This window comes from Ranitomeya variabilis, chromosome 5 (assembly GCF_051348905.1).
Source record: "Ranitomeya variabilis isolate aRanVar5 chromosome 5, aRanVar5.hap1, whole genome shotgun sequence".
Taxonomy (NCBI): domain Eukaryota; kingdom Metazoa; phylum Chordata; class Amphibia; order Anura; family Dendrobatidae; genus Ranitomeya; species Ranitomeya variabilis.
This window is the reverse complement of record NC_135236.1, coordinates 646,220,675-646,238,231: the sequence shown is the minus strand read 5'-3', so window position 1 is coordinate 646,238,231 and position 17,557 is coordinate 646,220,675. Positions and strand designations below refer to the sequence as shown.

Below are 17,557 nucleotides of genomic sequence, written 5' to 3'. Positions count from 1 at the left end.
ATAATGGGAAAAGACCACCATAAAGTGCTTCTTTTATTAATCCAAACTGGAGTAGCTAAACATGGGGCTAGATTGGGCACGACGGCCGTTTCGCATCACTGATGACATCGGATGAAGCGCTAGCCTATCAGTGACGGGAAGCGCACATCGTGCCTAGTTAAGAGAAGTGAGCAAACTCCAGCCCTATGTTTAGCTACTCAAGTTTGGACTACTGTAATAAGAGAAGCACTTATTGCATTTATGGCGAGTACTAGTGATGGGCGAATAGCATTGTTGCTTGGGTCTCCCTGAGCATGCTAGCTAGATCTCCGAGTATTTTGGCGTGCTCAGAGATTTACCAGTTTTCGTCTGCCTCAGCTGCATGATTTGCAGCTGCTGGACAGCCTGAATACATGTGGGAATTCCCAAGCAAACAGGCATTCCTCACATGTATTCAGCCTGTCTAGCAGCTGTAAATCATGCAGCTGAGGCGACGAAAACTAAATCTCCGAGCACATCCAAATACTCGGAGACCACCCGAGGGAGACCCGAGCAATGAGTATACTCGCTCATCACTAGTGAGTACCTCTTCTTTCTTTTCATATTATAAGTAATTATATTTAAAGGGATTGTATGGGACTTAGAAATAATAGGTCATCAATAGAGATGAGCAAATGGATTCATTACAGAATAACCCTAATATTTCAGATCCTGGCATATCCCAAATTTTTGGCATTCAATTTGCTCAAAATCAGCTAACCGCCATTTTGTAGTATTATTTTAAAGGGATTACAGTAAAATAAAAAAAAAACACATTATAGCTACCTGTCCACCTCTCCTAGTCCTCATCTGACTCCTTACTCCGCTTTGACTCCCCAGTCCGCCATGTGGGTCTGCGGGCCTTCAATGCTTTTAGCTGTGAAGTCCACAAGGTCAAATGGAGGGAGACATATGTCAACTTGCTTCCCTTTCAGTCCCCCCATGAAGTGCGTGAAGCCAAAGTCATTTGACGAATGACAAACTTAATTTATGTAAATGACACATGTCGCCTCCCACGTGACTGCACGGGCCTTGGTGTTTGAAGAACTGAAAACCGAGGAACAGAGGTTGTGAAAGTGGCATAAGAAGGTGGTGAGGGTGGCATAAGGAGTCAGTCGAGGGCGTAGAACAGGTGAGTATATGATGATTATTATTTTTTAACCACTTCCGCTCCCAGTTTATTATACTTTGGGGTCTGGAGAAAGGTGAGAGCATAATAAATGTCTTTTAGAGGTATTTGTTATTCAGCTCTCAACACTCCAAAAGGGAATGTTCTCCAGCATCAAAGGAACGTAGTTAAAACTTAGCCTTAATCATAGGGTTAAATCAAAATCAGTTTTCTACCCGAAACGCGTCAGCAATATGTTTTTTTAATATGCGCACATTCTGCCATTTTTTTTATTTTGTATGATTAAAGGCTACTGTAAGTTTTAACTACTTTCCTTTGGTGTTGGAGAACATCCCCCTATTTTTGACCATTGAGAACTGTTTGACCTGCTGCAAGCCAGACCAGCGCAAACTCCGTGCACTACACCCAAACCACAGACTGTCCACTCTGGAAGTTTCCTACATCGGAGTAGTGAAATTAATTGACACTTTTTCTACTTTCGATTTAGACCTATTATATTTGGACCAAATCCAATCTGCCCCCGAATCGAGCAATTGTGCTTGTAACGAATTTCGGGAGATTCGCTCATCACTAGTCATTAATATCAGAAGGGTTGGTGTCCAAGACCCTCCACTCCCAAGGTCAGCTATTTGCCCTGTGTTACAGAGCCAGATTTTAACAGCTCCGTACACTGTGTAGTGACCGTTCTTGGGTAACGCAGCTCAGCTCCTGATGAAGCGAGTGTTTCGGTTCTGTACACTGTGTGCATCTGGTCACCTTGGAAGCTACAAACAGTTAACTGGAGTGGGTTCTGTGTGTTCAACCGCCACCCATCTAATATTGAGGACTTATCCAAAGGATTGACCATCAGTATCTAAGTAGTGGACAATCCCTTTAAGAAAGTCTGACTGAACATGGAGCATCTGGCTCGACAAAAAAATCTGTCCAGATCCCACGAATTAACCATCTGGTTATACATTGATTTGGAAGAGGGTCCTTTGGACCTATGTGGGTCTGCAGTCTCATCATCCCCATAGTTATGCCTCAAGTGGTAGTAATTAATAGATTAACCTGACTTGCTTTCTTCTGCTATTTTTTTGCGGATTCCTTTACGATCAGCCACTGCATTCAGCAGATCCTAGAGGCAGTACTGCATTGTCACCAGATGGGGGTGGTGCATAGAGATTTAAAGGTAAGACGACGCATATATTATATCCTATTGTTATCTTTAAATTCGAAAATTTTATGTTACAAGTACAATGGTCTCTTAGGTCAAAATACAATTTTCTGGGCCATTGCTGCACATGTGATTGACAGGGGGATCCAGCCAATCAGCATAAATATTCAACTGGTAAAGCACCTGTGTTACTGCAGTGCATGCAAGTCCAAATGGCTGTCTTGTAAGTGCCTCTCTCCAGTACAGTGCTTACAAATACATCCCATAGACCAGATGAGCATTTTATTAGTCCTGCTCTAGATAAAAAAAAGTAACTCATGACTCTGATTTGTATTCAGTCACCACTCACCCAGCCTTATTGAAAGCTGCAGCTTGTACTGAGCAGTGTGAGATCTCAGCAGCGAGGAGGGACACTGAGATAAAGGATTAAACAGCCATCTAATATATAAAGCTGAATGTGTGTGTGTGTGTATGTATGTATGTATGTATGTATGTCCGGGATTGGCATCTGAACCGTAGCAGCTACAGCCACAAAATTTTGCACAGTCACACGTCTGGACCCCGAGAGCGTCATAGGCTATGTTGTGAGGTGAAATTTTAACCCCGCGCTTTCCAATTCACCAAACAATTTTGCCCCTATCTACATAATGGGGAAAAAGTGAAAGGAAAAGTGTTGGAGGCGTCGCAGCTACAGGCACAAAATTTTGCACAGTCACACGTCTGGACCCTGAGAGCGTCAAAGCTATATTGTGAGGTGAAATTTTAACCCCGCGCTTTCCAAGTCACCAAACAATTTTGCCCCTATCTACATAATGGGGAAAAAATGAAAGGAAAAGTGTTGGAGGCAAATTAACAGCTGCCAGATGTGAACAAGGGGGACTTAAAGAATGACAGCGATGGCACCAAAGAGTATATACTGTACAGTTGCTAAGGTGGGGCCCCAACATGGGATAATCACACCACCACGGGGATATGAACACACACACAAAATGCGCCACACACTACCACGTGCTCGAACACATATACCACCCTCAGTGCACATTTCACCACACATACACCAACCTCGCCACATAAAAGTAGAAACACAAAAGTCGCCGCTCAAAACTCGCCACGCGCAAAACTCTCCACATGCAAAACTCGCCACACGTGCAAAACTCGCCACACGCAAAACTTGCACACGCAGAAAAATTGCCACACGCAGAAAAATTGCCACATGCACAAAAGTTGCAACACATGCAAAAGTTGCCTCACACAAAACTTGCACATACTCAAAAGGCACCACACATAAAACTCGCCACGCGCAAAACTCGCCATGCGCAAAACTTGCTGCACACAACTTGCTACACTAACCTGTCACATGCAACTCGACACACAAAAAGTTGCTACACGCATGTCGCCACACAAAACTCATCTCACAAAAGTCCCTACATGCATGTCGCCACACGCAACTCAACACACACAACTTGACACACGAAACTCGCCCTAAAACACACACAAGTCTGGTATCCTTCAAAAATAAAAATCTGATTAATAAGCAGACAAACTACAAGAGCAACAAATGTACCATATAGGAATCCGGCAGCTGTCAGTCACATGACCAGTCTATTATGTGTATGTGTGAGCTAATATATACTGCCAGGGGGTGGGCTTACTGTTGGCTGGGGATTTATCAGGCTGCCATTTTAGCTTACAAATACTGAGGTAAAAATACTGACCAAATAACGTGTGAACGAGGGCTAATACAGGAGGAGATGGCATACAGCTATATACTATATACAGGAGATGACACACAGGTATATACTATTTACAGGGGAGATGACACACAGGTATATACTATATACAGGAGGAGATGACACACAGATATATACTATATACAGGAGAGATGACACACAGGTATATACTATATAGAGGAGGAGATGACATACAGGTACATACTACATACAGGAGGAGATGACATACAGGTATATACTATATACAGGAGGAGATGACACACAGGTATATACTATATACAGGAGCAGATTACCTACAGGTATATAGTATATACAGGAGGAGATGACACAGGTATATGCTATGTATAGGAGGAGATGACATACAGGTATATACTATATACAGGAGATGACACACAGATATATACTATATATAGGTGAGATGACACACAGGTATATACTATATACAGGAGATTACATACAGGTATATCTAATATATAAAGCTGAATGTGTGTATGTATGTATGTGTGTATGTCCGGGATTGGCATCTGTACCGTCGCAGCTACAGCCACAAAATTTTGCACAGTCACACGTCTGGACCCCGAGAGCGTCATAGGCTATGTTGTGAGGTGAAATTTTAACCCCGCGCGTTCCAATTCACCAAACAATTTTGCTCCTATCTACATAATGGGGAAAAAGTGAAGGGAAAAGTGTTGGAGGAAAATTGACAGCTGCCAGATGTGAACAATGAGGACTTAAAGAATGAGAGCGATGGCGACAAAGAGTATATACCGTACAGTTGCTAAGGTGGGGCCCCGACATGGGATACTCACCACACACGGGGATATGAACACAAACACAAAATGCGCCACACACTACCACGTGCTTGAACACATATACCACCCTCAGCACACATTTCACCACACACACACACCAACCTCGCCACATAAAAGTCGAAACACAAAAGTCACCACTCAAAACTCGCTACATGCAAAACTCGCCATATGCAAAACTAGGCTCACGCAAAACTCGCCACACGTGCAAAACTCACCTCATGGAAAACTCACCTCATGCAAAACTTGCACACACAGAAAAATTGCCACATGTACAAAAGTTGCACCACATGCAAAAGTTGCCTCACACAAAACTTGCACATACTCAAAATGCACCACACATAAAACTCGCCACGCGCAAAACTCGCCATGCACAAATCTTGCTGCACACAACTTGCTACACTAACCTGTCACATGCAACTCAACACACAAAATGTTGCTACACGCATGTCGCCACACAAAACTCATCTCACAAAAGTCGCTACATGCATGTCGCCACACGCAACTCAACACACACAACTTGACACATAAAACTCGCCCTAAAACACACACAAGTCTGGTATTATCCTTCAAAAATAAAAATCTGATTAATAAGCAAACTACAAGAGCAACAAATGTACCATATAGGAAATACGGCAGCTGTCAGTCACATGACCTGTCTATTATGTGTATGTGTGAGCTAATATATACTGCCAGGGGGGAGGGCTTCCTGTTGGCTGGGGATTTATCAGGCTGCCAATAGCAACCAATCACAGCTCAGCTTCTATTTTGCTACAGTTAATTAACCTGAGCTCTGATTGGTTAATATAGGCAACAAAGACATTCTCAGTATAACAAAGCTAATATATGTTGTGAAATGCTTCTATTTGCTTAGTTTTTGCCTTTTAATAATTACATTTCTATCTATTTGTTTTGTGGTTTTTGTGTGCAGAATAAATTTTTGTTAACACATTCTATTTTGCTAACAGCAGTCATTAACCCGGGCGAAGCCGGGTAGTACAGCTAGTTAATTTATAACAATGGTTTGCAAACTAAATACACCAGCGTCATCAGGTCTAAGAGATTTATTTAGTAATGTATGAAGTATGAAGCCCTGTACTGTGTATCCAAATCAAAGCACAGACAGTACCTCTAGTTCATTGTTTATAAGGATAGTTATTTTTCTTAATGTTAATTAATGATGCTTTTTCAATAAATATATTTTTTGAATTCTATGTAGCAAAAGAGACTACCTAAGCTATATGTATAATTGAAACCCAATGAGAACACTAGGAGCAAAAAATACATGACAGTGGACCTTATGCAAGAAAAGTATGTGGACTTTTTGTCTGTTCATTGGCAATAGACCAACCCATTCCCGAATCTCTGGAAAATCCCTCACTGGTGTGAGGATCCTCATTTCTTCCATCCTAAATATTCCACCATTATGTATGTAGGTATTATTGAAATGTGAAATGAACCACAGCAACTCAACTATGAAGTTGAGACCGCGTAAAGTTACGGGGCTATGATGCTTAGTGCACAAAAGTTGCCAACGCTCTGATTTAATGCCAGAAGGGTCTTCGAACTTAGCAGTTATTAACAACAGCACAAAAACTGTGCACCCGGAGCTTTATGGCATGGGTTTCCGTGATGGAGCAGCTGCATGAAAGCCTTACATCACCAAGCACAATGCTTAGCATCAGATGAAGTGGTGTAAAGCTGCTACCACTGGACTCTGGAGCAGAGGAAACAGGCTCTCTGCAGTGACGAATCACTTCTTTACCTGGTGTCTGATGAACAAGTCTGGATTTGGCGAATTCCAGGAGAATGTTACCCACCTGACTGCATTGTGTCTACTATAAAGTTTAGTGGAGGCAGTATAATGTTAAGGGCTTGTGTTTCAAGGGGTCGGCCTTGGTCATTTAGTCCAGTGAAGAGTAATCTTAATGTTTCTACACAAGACATTTTGGATGATGTAGCTTCCATCATTGTGTTAAGAGTTTGTGGAAGGTCCTTCTCTGTCCTTCATGACTGTGTCCAGTGCACAGGGTTCATAAAGCCATGGTTGGGTGCAGTTTGGTTTGGAAGAACATGACCGGCCACACAAAGTCTGCCCCATCCAACACCTTTGAGATGAACTAGAATGGTGATTGTGAGGCCGACCTCGTATCCAACATTAGATCTGACCTCATAAATGCTCTTCTGGGTGAATGGCCAAAAATTGTCAGTCACCTCCAAAATCTTGTAGAAATCTGTTATGATCCTTAGTGGTTGAGGATCACAAATTACTCCAGCAAGGTGACTAAACATAGGACAAGCTCTAGGGAGGTGGAAAACTGGACTGACCGCAAAACTGAACCTATCCAACCACACTAGAGGCAGCCGGTGAACGTGTCTAAAATCCTAGACGTCTCGAGCCAGCCTGAGGAACTAACTACCCCTAGAGAGAAAGAAAGACCTCTCTTGCCTCCAGAGAAATAATCCCCAAAGATATAGAAGCCCCCAACAGATAATAACGGTGAGGTAAGAGGAAGGCACATACACAGGGGTGAAAGCAGATTCAGCAAAAGAGGCCCACTAATTCTAGATAGCAGAAAATAGAAAAGGGGTCTATGCGGTCAGTAAAAAAACCCTTACAAAATATCCACACTGAGATTTCAAGAACCCCCACACCAACTAACGGTGTGAGGGGAGAAACTCAGTCCCCTAGAGCAACCAGCAAGTAAGAAATCACATTTTATCAAGCTGGACAAAAAACATGATGAACGCTGATAATCAGAAACTGAACAAACAAAAGCTTAGCTTGTCTTGGAGAGACTGGGAGCAAGGTAGTCACCAGGAATCTGAAGAGCACTGAATACATTGATAGCAGGCAAGGAACTGAGTATCCAGGTGAGCTAAATAGGAAACCAACCAAGGATAACGAACCAGGTGATGAAGCCAACCTGCAGAAAGACAACACTACACAGTACCGCTTGTGACCACTAGAGGGAGCCCAAAAACAGAGTTCACAACAGTACCCCCCCCTTGAGGAGGGGTCACCGAACCCTCATCAAGACCCCCAGGGCGATCAGGACGAGCTGCGTGGAAGGCACGAACCAAATCGGCCGCATGAACATCAGAGGCGACAACCCAAGAGTTATCCTCCTGACCATAGCCCTTCCACTTAACCAGATACTGAAGTCTCCGTCTAGAGATACGAGAATCCAAAATCTTCTCCACCACGTACTCCAATTCGCCCTCGACCAGCACCGGAGCAGGAGACTCAACAGAAGGAACCACAGGTACCACATACCTCCGCAACAAAGACCTATGGAACACATTATGGATGGCAAACGATGCCGGGAGATCCAAATGAAAAGACACCGGGTTAAGGATTTCCAAGATCTTATAAGGACCGATGAAGCGAGGCTTAAACTTAGGAGATGAAACCTTCATAGGAACATACCGAGAAGACAGCCACACCAAATCCCCAACACGAAGTCGGGGACCCACACCACGGCGGCGGTTGGCAAAGCGCTGAGCCCTCTCCTGTGACAATTTCAGATTGTCCACCACATGGCTCCAAATCTGCTGCAACCTATCCACCACAGAATCCACCCCAGGACAGTCAGAAGACTCAACCTGACCCGAGGAAAAACGAGGATGGAAACCAGAATTGCAGAAAAAAGGCGAAACCAAGGTAGCAGAACTAGCCCGATTATTAAGGGCAAACTCGGCCAATGGCAAAAAAGTCACCCAATCATCCTGATCAGCAGAAACAAAACATCTCAAATAAGTCTCCAACGTCTGATTAGTTTGCTCGGTTTGGCCATTAGTCTGAGGATGGAAGGCCGACGAAAAAGACAAATCAATGCCCATCTTAGCACAAAAAGTTCGCCAAAACCTGGACACAAACTGGGATCCTCTATCAGACACAATATTTTCAGGAATGCCGTGCAAGCGAACCACATTCTGAAAAAATAGAGGAACCAAATCGGAGGAGGAAGGCAGCTTAGGCAAGGGCACCAAATGGACCATCTTGGAAAAACGATCACACACCACCCAGATGACAGACATTTTCTGAGATACTGGCAGATCCGAAATAAAATCCATGGAAATGTGCGTCCAAGGCCTTTTCGGGACAGGCAAAGGCAAAAGCAAACCGCTGGCACGAGAACAGCAAGGCTTAGCCCGAGCATAAATCCCACAAGACTGCACAAAGGAACGCACATCCCGTGACAAGGAAGGCCACCAGAAGGACCTAGCCACCAAATCTCTGGTACCAAAAATCCCAGGATGACCCGCCAACACCGAAGAATGAACCTCGGAAATAACTCTGCTGGTCCATCTATCCGGGACAAACAGTCTCTCTGGTGGACAACGGTCAGGTCTATCCGCCTGAAATTTCTGCAGCACTCGTTGCAAATCTGGAGAAATGGCAGACAAAATCACTCCCTCTCTGAGAATACCAGCCGGCTCAGAAACTCCCGGAGAGTCAGGCACAAAACTCCTAGAAAGTGCATCAGCTTTCACGTTCTTCGAACCAGGCAGGTATGAGACCACGAAGTTGAAACGGGAGAAAAACAATGACCAACGAGCCTGTCTAGGATTCAGGCACTTGGCAGACTCGAGGTAAATCAGATTTTTGTGATCAGTCAGGACCACCACACGATGTTTAGCTCCTTCGAGCCAATGTCGCCACTCCTCAAATGCCCACTTCATAGCCAACAACTCCCAATTACCAACATCATAATTTCGCTCGGCAGGTGAAAACTTTCTTGAAAAGAAAGCACACGGCTTCATCACAGAGCCCTCAGAGCTTCTCTGCGACAAAACAGCCCCTGCTCCAATCTCGGAAGCATCAACCTCGACCTGGAAGGGGAGAGAGACATCTGGCTGACATAAGACTGGAGCTGAAGAAAACCGGTGCTTCAGCTCCCGAAAGGCCTCCACGGCCGCAGGAGACCAATTAGTCACATCAGAACCCTTCTTGGTCAAATCCGTCAAAGGTTTAACCACACCAGAAAAATTAGCGATGAAACGACGGTAAAAATTAGCAAAACCCAAGAACTTCTGAAGACTCTTAACAGACGTGGGCTGAGTCCAGTCATGAATAGCCTGGACCTTGACTGGGTCCATCTCCACAGTAGAAGGAGAAAAAATAAAACCCAAAAAGGAGACCTTCTGTACTCCGAAGAGGCACTTTGAGCCCTTCACAAATAAAGCATTAGCACGCAGGACCTGAAACACCATCCTGACCTGCTTCACATGGGACTCCCAATCATCAGAAAAAAACAAAATGTCATCCAGATAAACAATCATAAATTTATCCAGATATTCTCGGAACATGTCATGCATGAAGGACTGAAACACAGAAGGAGCATTAGAGAGTCCAAAAGGCATCACCAAGTACTCAAAATGGCCTTCGGGCGTATTAAATGCTGTTTTCCATTCATCTCCCTGCTTAATGCGCACAAGATTATACGCACCACGGAGATCTATCTTGGTGAACCAACTGGCACCCTTAATCCGAGCAAACAAATCAGACAATAGTGGCAAAGGATACTGAAATTTGACTGTGATTTTATTCAGAAGGCGATAATCTATACACGGTCTCAAAGAACCGTCCTTCTTGGCCACAAAAAAGAATCCTGCACCAAGAGGGGAAGAGGATGGGCGAATATGTCCCTTCTCCAAAGACTCCTTTATATAACTCCGCATCGCGGCATGCTCTGGTATAGACAAATTAAAAAGTCGTCCCTTAGGGAATTTACTACCAGGAATTAAATTTATAGCACAGTCACAATCCCTATGAGGGGGCAGGACACTGGACCTGGGCTCATCAAATACATCCTGGTAGTCAGACGAAAACTCAGGGACCACAGAAGGAGTGGAAGAAGCAATAGACACCAATGGAGTATCGCCATGAATTCACTGACAACCCCAACTAGACACAGACATAGCTTTCCAATCTAAAACTGGATTATGAGCCTGCAGCCATGGCAGACCCAAAACGACAACATCATGTAAATTATGCAGAACAAGAAAGCGAATCACCTCCTGATGAACGGGAGTCATGCACATGGTCATTTGCGTCCAATACTGAGGTTTATTCTCAGCCAATGGCGTAGCATCAATTCCCCTCAGAGGAATAGGAAATTCCAAAGGCTCCAGGACAAAACCACAGCGCCTGGCAAATGACAAATCCATCAGATTCAGGGCAGCACCCGAATCCACAAAGGCCATAACCGAGTAGGACGACAAAGAACAAATCAAAGTAACAGACAAAATAAATTTAGGCTGTATAGTACCAATGGTGACAGGTTTAGCAACCTTTTTTAAGCGTTTAGAGCATGCTGAGATAACATGAGCAGAATCACCACAGTAAAAGCACAACCCATTTTGACGTCTATGACTTTGTCGCTCAATTCTGGTCAGAGTTCGATCACATTGCATAGACTCAGGTCCCTGTTCAGAAAATACCGCTAAAGGATGAGCAGATTTGCGCTCCCGCAAACGCCGATCAACCTGAATGGCTAAAGCCATAGAATCACTCAGACTTGTAGGGGTGGGGAACCCAACCATAACATCCTTAATGGCTTCAGAAAGACCTTCTCTGAAATTTGCAGCCAGGGCACACTCATTCCATTGAGTAAGCACTGACCATTTCCGAAATTTTTGACAATACACCTCTGCTTCATCCTGCCCTTGAGAGAGGGCCAGCAACTAGTGTTGAGCGATACCGTCCGATACTTGAAAGTATCGGTATCGGAAAGTATCGGCCGATACCGGCAAAGTATCGGATCTAATCCGATACCGATACCCGATACCAATACAAGTCAATGGGACTCAAGTATCGGACGGTATTCCTGATGGTTCCCAGGGTCTGAAGGAGAGGAAACTCTCCTTCAGGCCCTGGGATCCATATTAATGTGTAAAATAAAGAATTAAAATAAAAAATATTGCTATACTCTCCTCTCCGACGCAGCCTGGACCTCACCGAGGGAACCGGCAGCGTTCTTTGCTTAAAATGCGCGCGTTTACTTCCTTCCGTGACGTCACGGCTTGTGATTGGTCGCGTGCCGCTCATGTGGCCGCGACGCGACCAATCACATCAAGCCGTGACGTAATTTTCAGGTCCTCAATGCCTAATTCTAGGCATTCAGGATTTTAAAATTACGTTCCGGCTTGTGATTGGTCGCGTCGCGGTCACATGGGCAACGCGACCAATCACAAGCCGTGACGTCACGGGAGGCAGGAAACGCGCGCATTTTAAAATTACGTCACGGCTTGTGATTGGTTGCGTGCCGCCCATGTGACCGCGACGCGACCAATCACAGCAAGCCGTGATGTAATTTCAGGTCCTGAATGCAGAAATAGGCATTCAGGACCTGAAATTACGTCACGGCTTGCTGTGATTGGTCGTGTCGCAGCCACATGGGCGGCACGCGACCAATCACAAGCCGTGACGTCACGGAAGGAAGTAAACGCGTGCATTTTAAGCAAAGAACGCTGCCGGTTCCCTCGGTGAGGTCCAGGCTGCGTCGGAGAGGTGAGTATAGCAATATTTTTTATTTTAATTCTTTATTTTACACATTAATGTTGTTTCGATACCGATACCCGATACCACAAAAGTATCGGATCTCGGTATCGGAATTCCGATACCCGCAAGTATCGGCCGATACCCGATACTTGCGGTATCGGAATGCTCAACACTACCAGCAACGCTTTTTCTGCCTGATTCTCAAGATTAGGCTCCTCATAAAGCAATCCAAGAGCCAGAAAAAACGCATCCACATTAAGCAATGCAGGATCTGGCGCCAGAGAGAAAGCCCAATCCTGCGGGTCGCCACGCAACAAGGAGATAACAATCTTTACTTGCTGAGCGGAATCACCAGAGGAACGGGGTCTCAGAGATAGAAATAACTTACAATTATTCTTAAAATTCTGAAACCTAGATCTATCTCCAGAAAAGAACTCAGGAATGGGTATCTTTGGTTCTGACATAGGGCTATGAATAACAAAATCCTGAATACTTTGCACCCGTGCAGCAAGATGATCCACACTAGAAGTCAGAGTCTGAACATCCATGTCTGCAGCTGAGCTCAAAACCACTCAGAGTTCAAGGGGATGAAAGAAGCTAGACAGACTGCAGCACAAAAAAAAAAAAAAAAAAATGTACTCAGGTCTTCTTTTAATCCCACTTCTGCGATGCATAAAACACTTTTGGGCCTGCTATACTGTTATGATCCTTAGTGGTTGAGGATCACAAATTACTCCAGCAAGGTGACTAAACATAGGACAAGCTCTAGGGAGGTGGAAAACTGGACTGACCGCAAAACTGAACCTATCCAACCACACTAGAGGCAGCCGGTGAACGTGTCTAAAATCCTAGACGTCTCGAGCCAGCCTGAGGAACTAACTACCCCTAGAGAGAAAGAAAGACCTCTCTTGCCTCCAGAGAAATAATCCCCAAAGATATAGAAGCCCCCAACAGATAATAACGGTGAGGTAAGAGGAAGGCACATACACAGGGGTGAAAGCAGATTCAGCAAAAGAGGCCCACTAATTCTAGATAGCAGAAAATAGAAAAGGGGTCTATGCGGTCAGTAAAAAAACCCTTACAAAATATCCACACTGAGATTTCAAGAACCCCCACACCAACTAACGGTGTGAGGGGAGAAACTCAGTCCCCTAGAGCAACCAGCAAGTAAGAAATCACATTTTATCAAGCTGGACAAAAAACATGATGAACGCTGATAATCAGAAACTGAACAAACAAAAACTTAGCTTGTCTTGGAGAGACTGGGAACAAGGTAGTCACCAGGAATCTGAAGAGCACTGAATACATTGATAGCAGGCAAGGAACTGAGTATCCAGGTGAGCTAAATAGGAAACCAACCAAGGATAATGAACCAGGTGATGAAGCCAACCTGCAGAAAGACAACACTACACAGTACCGCTTGTGACCACTAGAGGGAGCCCAAAAACAGAGTTCACAACAGAAATCCATCCCAGAAGAGTGAAAGCTGTTATACCTGCAAGCAGACCAACTCCACATTAATCCCAATGGATTTAGAATGTCAGAAAAGCTCCTGTTCGTGAAATGTGGAGGGGTCCTAATAGATTTGTCCATATTGTGTGTTTTACGTCAACTTTTCTAACAGTATTCAATTGTATCCAGATCTTAAGAATCACTATAACACTCAGGATTTTTCATAAAAATGCAGTTGCCTTCCTCGAACAATTAAAATTACTGGATTCCACAAATAGAAAGTTCTTTTCAGTCCATTTCCTAGAATATAGGGGAAGAAAGAAAACTCATTTGACTGTCGGAATTGTGTGCGTTAAAGGGTTTGGTCGCTACTAGGACAATCACAATCCCTTCTTGATCATAATGTATAGCCCCGATAGCATAATAAGACTTATACTCAAATCCCATATCGCCACCGTTCCCACGGTGCCGGCACTCAGTCTCCACAGGGTGCGGTGTTGAGACATGTGACGCCAGCACCCAATCAAGGCTGGCGTCACTGTCTCCTCCTTTGGACATTTTGAACCTGAAGAGGAAGTCCAGGCCATAGCTGATCCCTGGCTTCCTCTTCAGGCTCAAAACGTCCAAAGGCGGAGACAGTGATGGAAGCGGTGGTTGGTCGCCGGCGTCACGTGTCACATCACGCACAAGAGCCCCAGGGAGAGCAAGGGAATGGCGCGTGCATAGGAGGTAATTATAAGCTTTATGGTATTGGGGCCAAATGAAGGGTATGAGAAGAAGTTGTCAAAGAAGTGTACAAGTTCGTTAACTCCCTTTTGTAAAAAAAATGGCACTTCTAGAAGTTCTATGTCATTGATAGTGCCCTTGAGGTGTAGAAAGAGATAAAAACCAAGGTGTGCTCCCATCTCCTTCCTCTGACTGCACAGAGGGTCTGTGCATCCCCTTAAAGCAAGAAACCTACACTAGAACTTCTAGAGCTCTCCCAGATCAGACTTGTATTGGAGAAGGTTTTAGGTACAAAAAGAATAAAAAACCAAGTTCTGGAGACCTCAGCTTTGTCCATGACCAACCACCATCATTGCCTACTCTACCCTATGCACCATCTGAAATAGGGGCCATATATAAAGGGACAAAACTACAGGACTGTTATGAGTGTGACCTAATGTGCAGATATAGGAACATAACATGAACTACCCAAGATATATATACACAATGTAATAATACTTTCATTACTTATTAACACAAGTCTGAAGTGCTGTGTGAGAAGCGGAACAAGAAAATGACACCTTTCCAAGAGAAACTGCTTTCACGCTCCAGTATTGTGCCGGCAATGAAAGGATATGGAATGATTGCTGCGCTGCAACCCTGAATGGCGTTCATTGTCTGTAAGTGCTGACCCTAAAATTACCCATAGCAATCCACAGAAGAATGGCTGACACAGAACAGTACACTGCACGCAACGTAAAAGTGATACCTATGCATTGCAAATGTCTAGTAGAGTGAAGACTTAACGGGATAGTATTAGGTTACAAAAGCATGACGTCTTTCTTTTAGAAAAGTGCCATACCTGGCCATGGGTTGTATCTGGAATTGCAGCCAACCCTTCTCCCTTCTTCAAGTAACACCTGATCTGTAGCACCACACACAACCTGTGGACAAATGTGGCTCTGTTCCTGGTGGAATTGACCATTCAAAAAAAAAAAAAAAATTTAAATTCAGAACAAGGACAGTTAAAATAGCTCATAATAAGATTATTAAGGGGGCTGAATTATTCCACCTACCCAATCTCTAGAAGGGAGAGGGGACACCAAGCACAATAGGGTCTTATCCAGTGGATAGATGAGTCTAGGTAAGAGATATACGGTAGATTTTACTCGCCTTTTGGGGTTCTTAAAACCCACAGCTTAGGAATCAAGATGTGACAGATGCTGCAGTATCCTCAGATCGGGAGATCTACCATGAAGACCAATAAGTGGGAAACTAGGAGTAATAGTCTGTGCTGCTGTGCTGGGTTAAAAAATACCCAGAGGATATAATGAAGGATTTAAGCCAAGCTGTTTATTCTCGTCGTGTTTCGAAGTTGAACCAACTAGGTTAGATATTAGAAAAAACTTTTTGACAGTGAGGGTGATTAATGAGTGGAACAGGCTGCCACGAGAGGTGCTAGTTCTCCTTCAATGGAAGTCTTCAAACAGAGGCTGGAGAGACATCTGTCTGAGAAGGTTTAGTGACTCCTGCATTGAGCAGGTGGTTGGATTCCGACGACCCTGGAGGACCATTCTAACATTCTATGACTTTTCAGAAGGAGAACCATTGTTTTAACTGTAGTTCCCCTGATGAAGACGTTGGTTTAACTTCGAAACGCATTGAGAATAAACTTCTTTGCTTAAATCCTTCATTACGTCCTCCGGATTTTTTTGAACCCAGCACAGACCTGTGTTGTTTCATCTGGTCATCCATTTCCTTTTCTCAAGAGGATGGGGTCAATATCAGCTGTATCCCAAAGTCCCAATATTAGTTACCATGACATATGTATTTAAAGAGACAATGCCTAAAAATGGATGGGAGTATATAAATGGATAAACGAGTTTACAATAACCATTTTAAAATATCGTAATAGGGATTTCTGAGTTAATATTTGGAAATAGCATTTTTTGGAGTCTCTCATTTGTTACCTATAGTCAAAACAAGCTACAAATAATGTCTTAATTTGGAGGACCTGGTATGTCTGTGCATTATATAGACATCAAAATGTTTTTCATAAATACCATGAAATTCTTCATCGCCCCTGAGTTGGCACTGCAGGGAAACTGGACTGTTGATCTTATATCCTTCACTTTTCGCAGCTGATCACTGAGGTCTCAGCCAGAGAATCCTCTGATCAGGTCCAAGGTGTAACTTCTGGGAGACTAAGCAAAATCTGTTAAAGGACTCCCTACCTCCATGTGTCATTTACTGTACTGATCTCTAAAAAATCTATACTCAAGATAGTAACATATTCCCTATCAAAACTATATGGGTTAACTCACTGATCGCAGGGGTCTGTCTGCTAGGATTCCTTGTATTCCTGAGAACAGGGCTCTGAATCTTGGGAACAGCCTCTGGGCCCTGTCTTTAATGGAGCGGAGGAATGCATGCTCGACCTCCACTCCATTAATTGTCTGTGGGACTTCCAAAAATAGCCAAGGACTGTGCAGATGTAAGAAGAATAAGATGGATATACTGCCCACGCTCCCCCTGAAGAATATGTAAATTGTTATAATGTGTAATGGATGTGACATGGTTAGTGATCTTGGTATTATGTGATGCTCGACAATAGGGAGTGAGAGTTAATGGTTGGGACTAGCCCAGAGTAGGATGGGCTAGAATGAGGGGGGAATGTTACAGTAAATGAAGACAAAAAGAGAAATGATCCAGCTGGAGGTGGAGGCAGTTCAGACTTTGTGAGACTTTATTAGACAACTAAAGCGATAAATAGTTCTTCAAAAAGAAAAATCTTTACATAGCAAACACCTGGCACACCAGTGAGGAGGATCCTCCTCACTGGTGTGCCAGGTGTTTGCTATGTAAAGATTTTTCTTTTTGAAGAACTATATATCGCTTTAGTTGTCTAATAAAGTCTCACAAAGTCTGAACTGCCTCCAGCTGGATCATTTCTCTTTTTGTCTTCATTTGCTATGGGCGCTCACCCCGAACCGTGCTGGGCGTTGGCAGGTCTGGGGATTTCGTCTAAGACCGGTAAGCTGACTATATTCC

The 17,557-nt window shown here is 43.9% G+C and overlaps 1 protein-coding gene across 2 annotated transcripts in view; it reads left to right on the top strand.

Annotated features, from left to right (window-relative positions):
- Positions 1 to 17,557, top strand: part of CAMK2A (calcium/calmodulin dependent protein kinase II alpha) — a 251,630-nt gene that overhangs the window by 153,411 nt on the left and 80,662 nt on the right. For both annotated transcript variants that reach the window (XM_077266328.1, XM_077266329.1), the window contains exon 6: positions 2,246 to 2,318. In XM_077266328.1, coding sequence (XP_077122443.1) covers positions 2,246 to 2,318 — 73 coding nt within the window. The remainder of the gene's footprint in view (positions 1 to 2,245; positions 2,319 to 17,557) is intronic.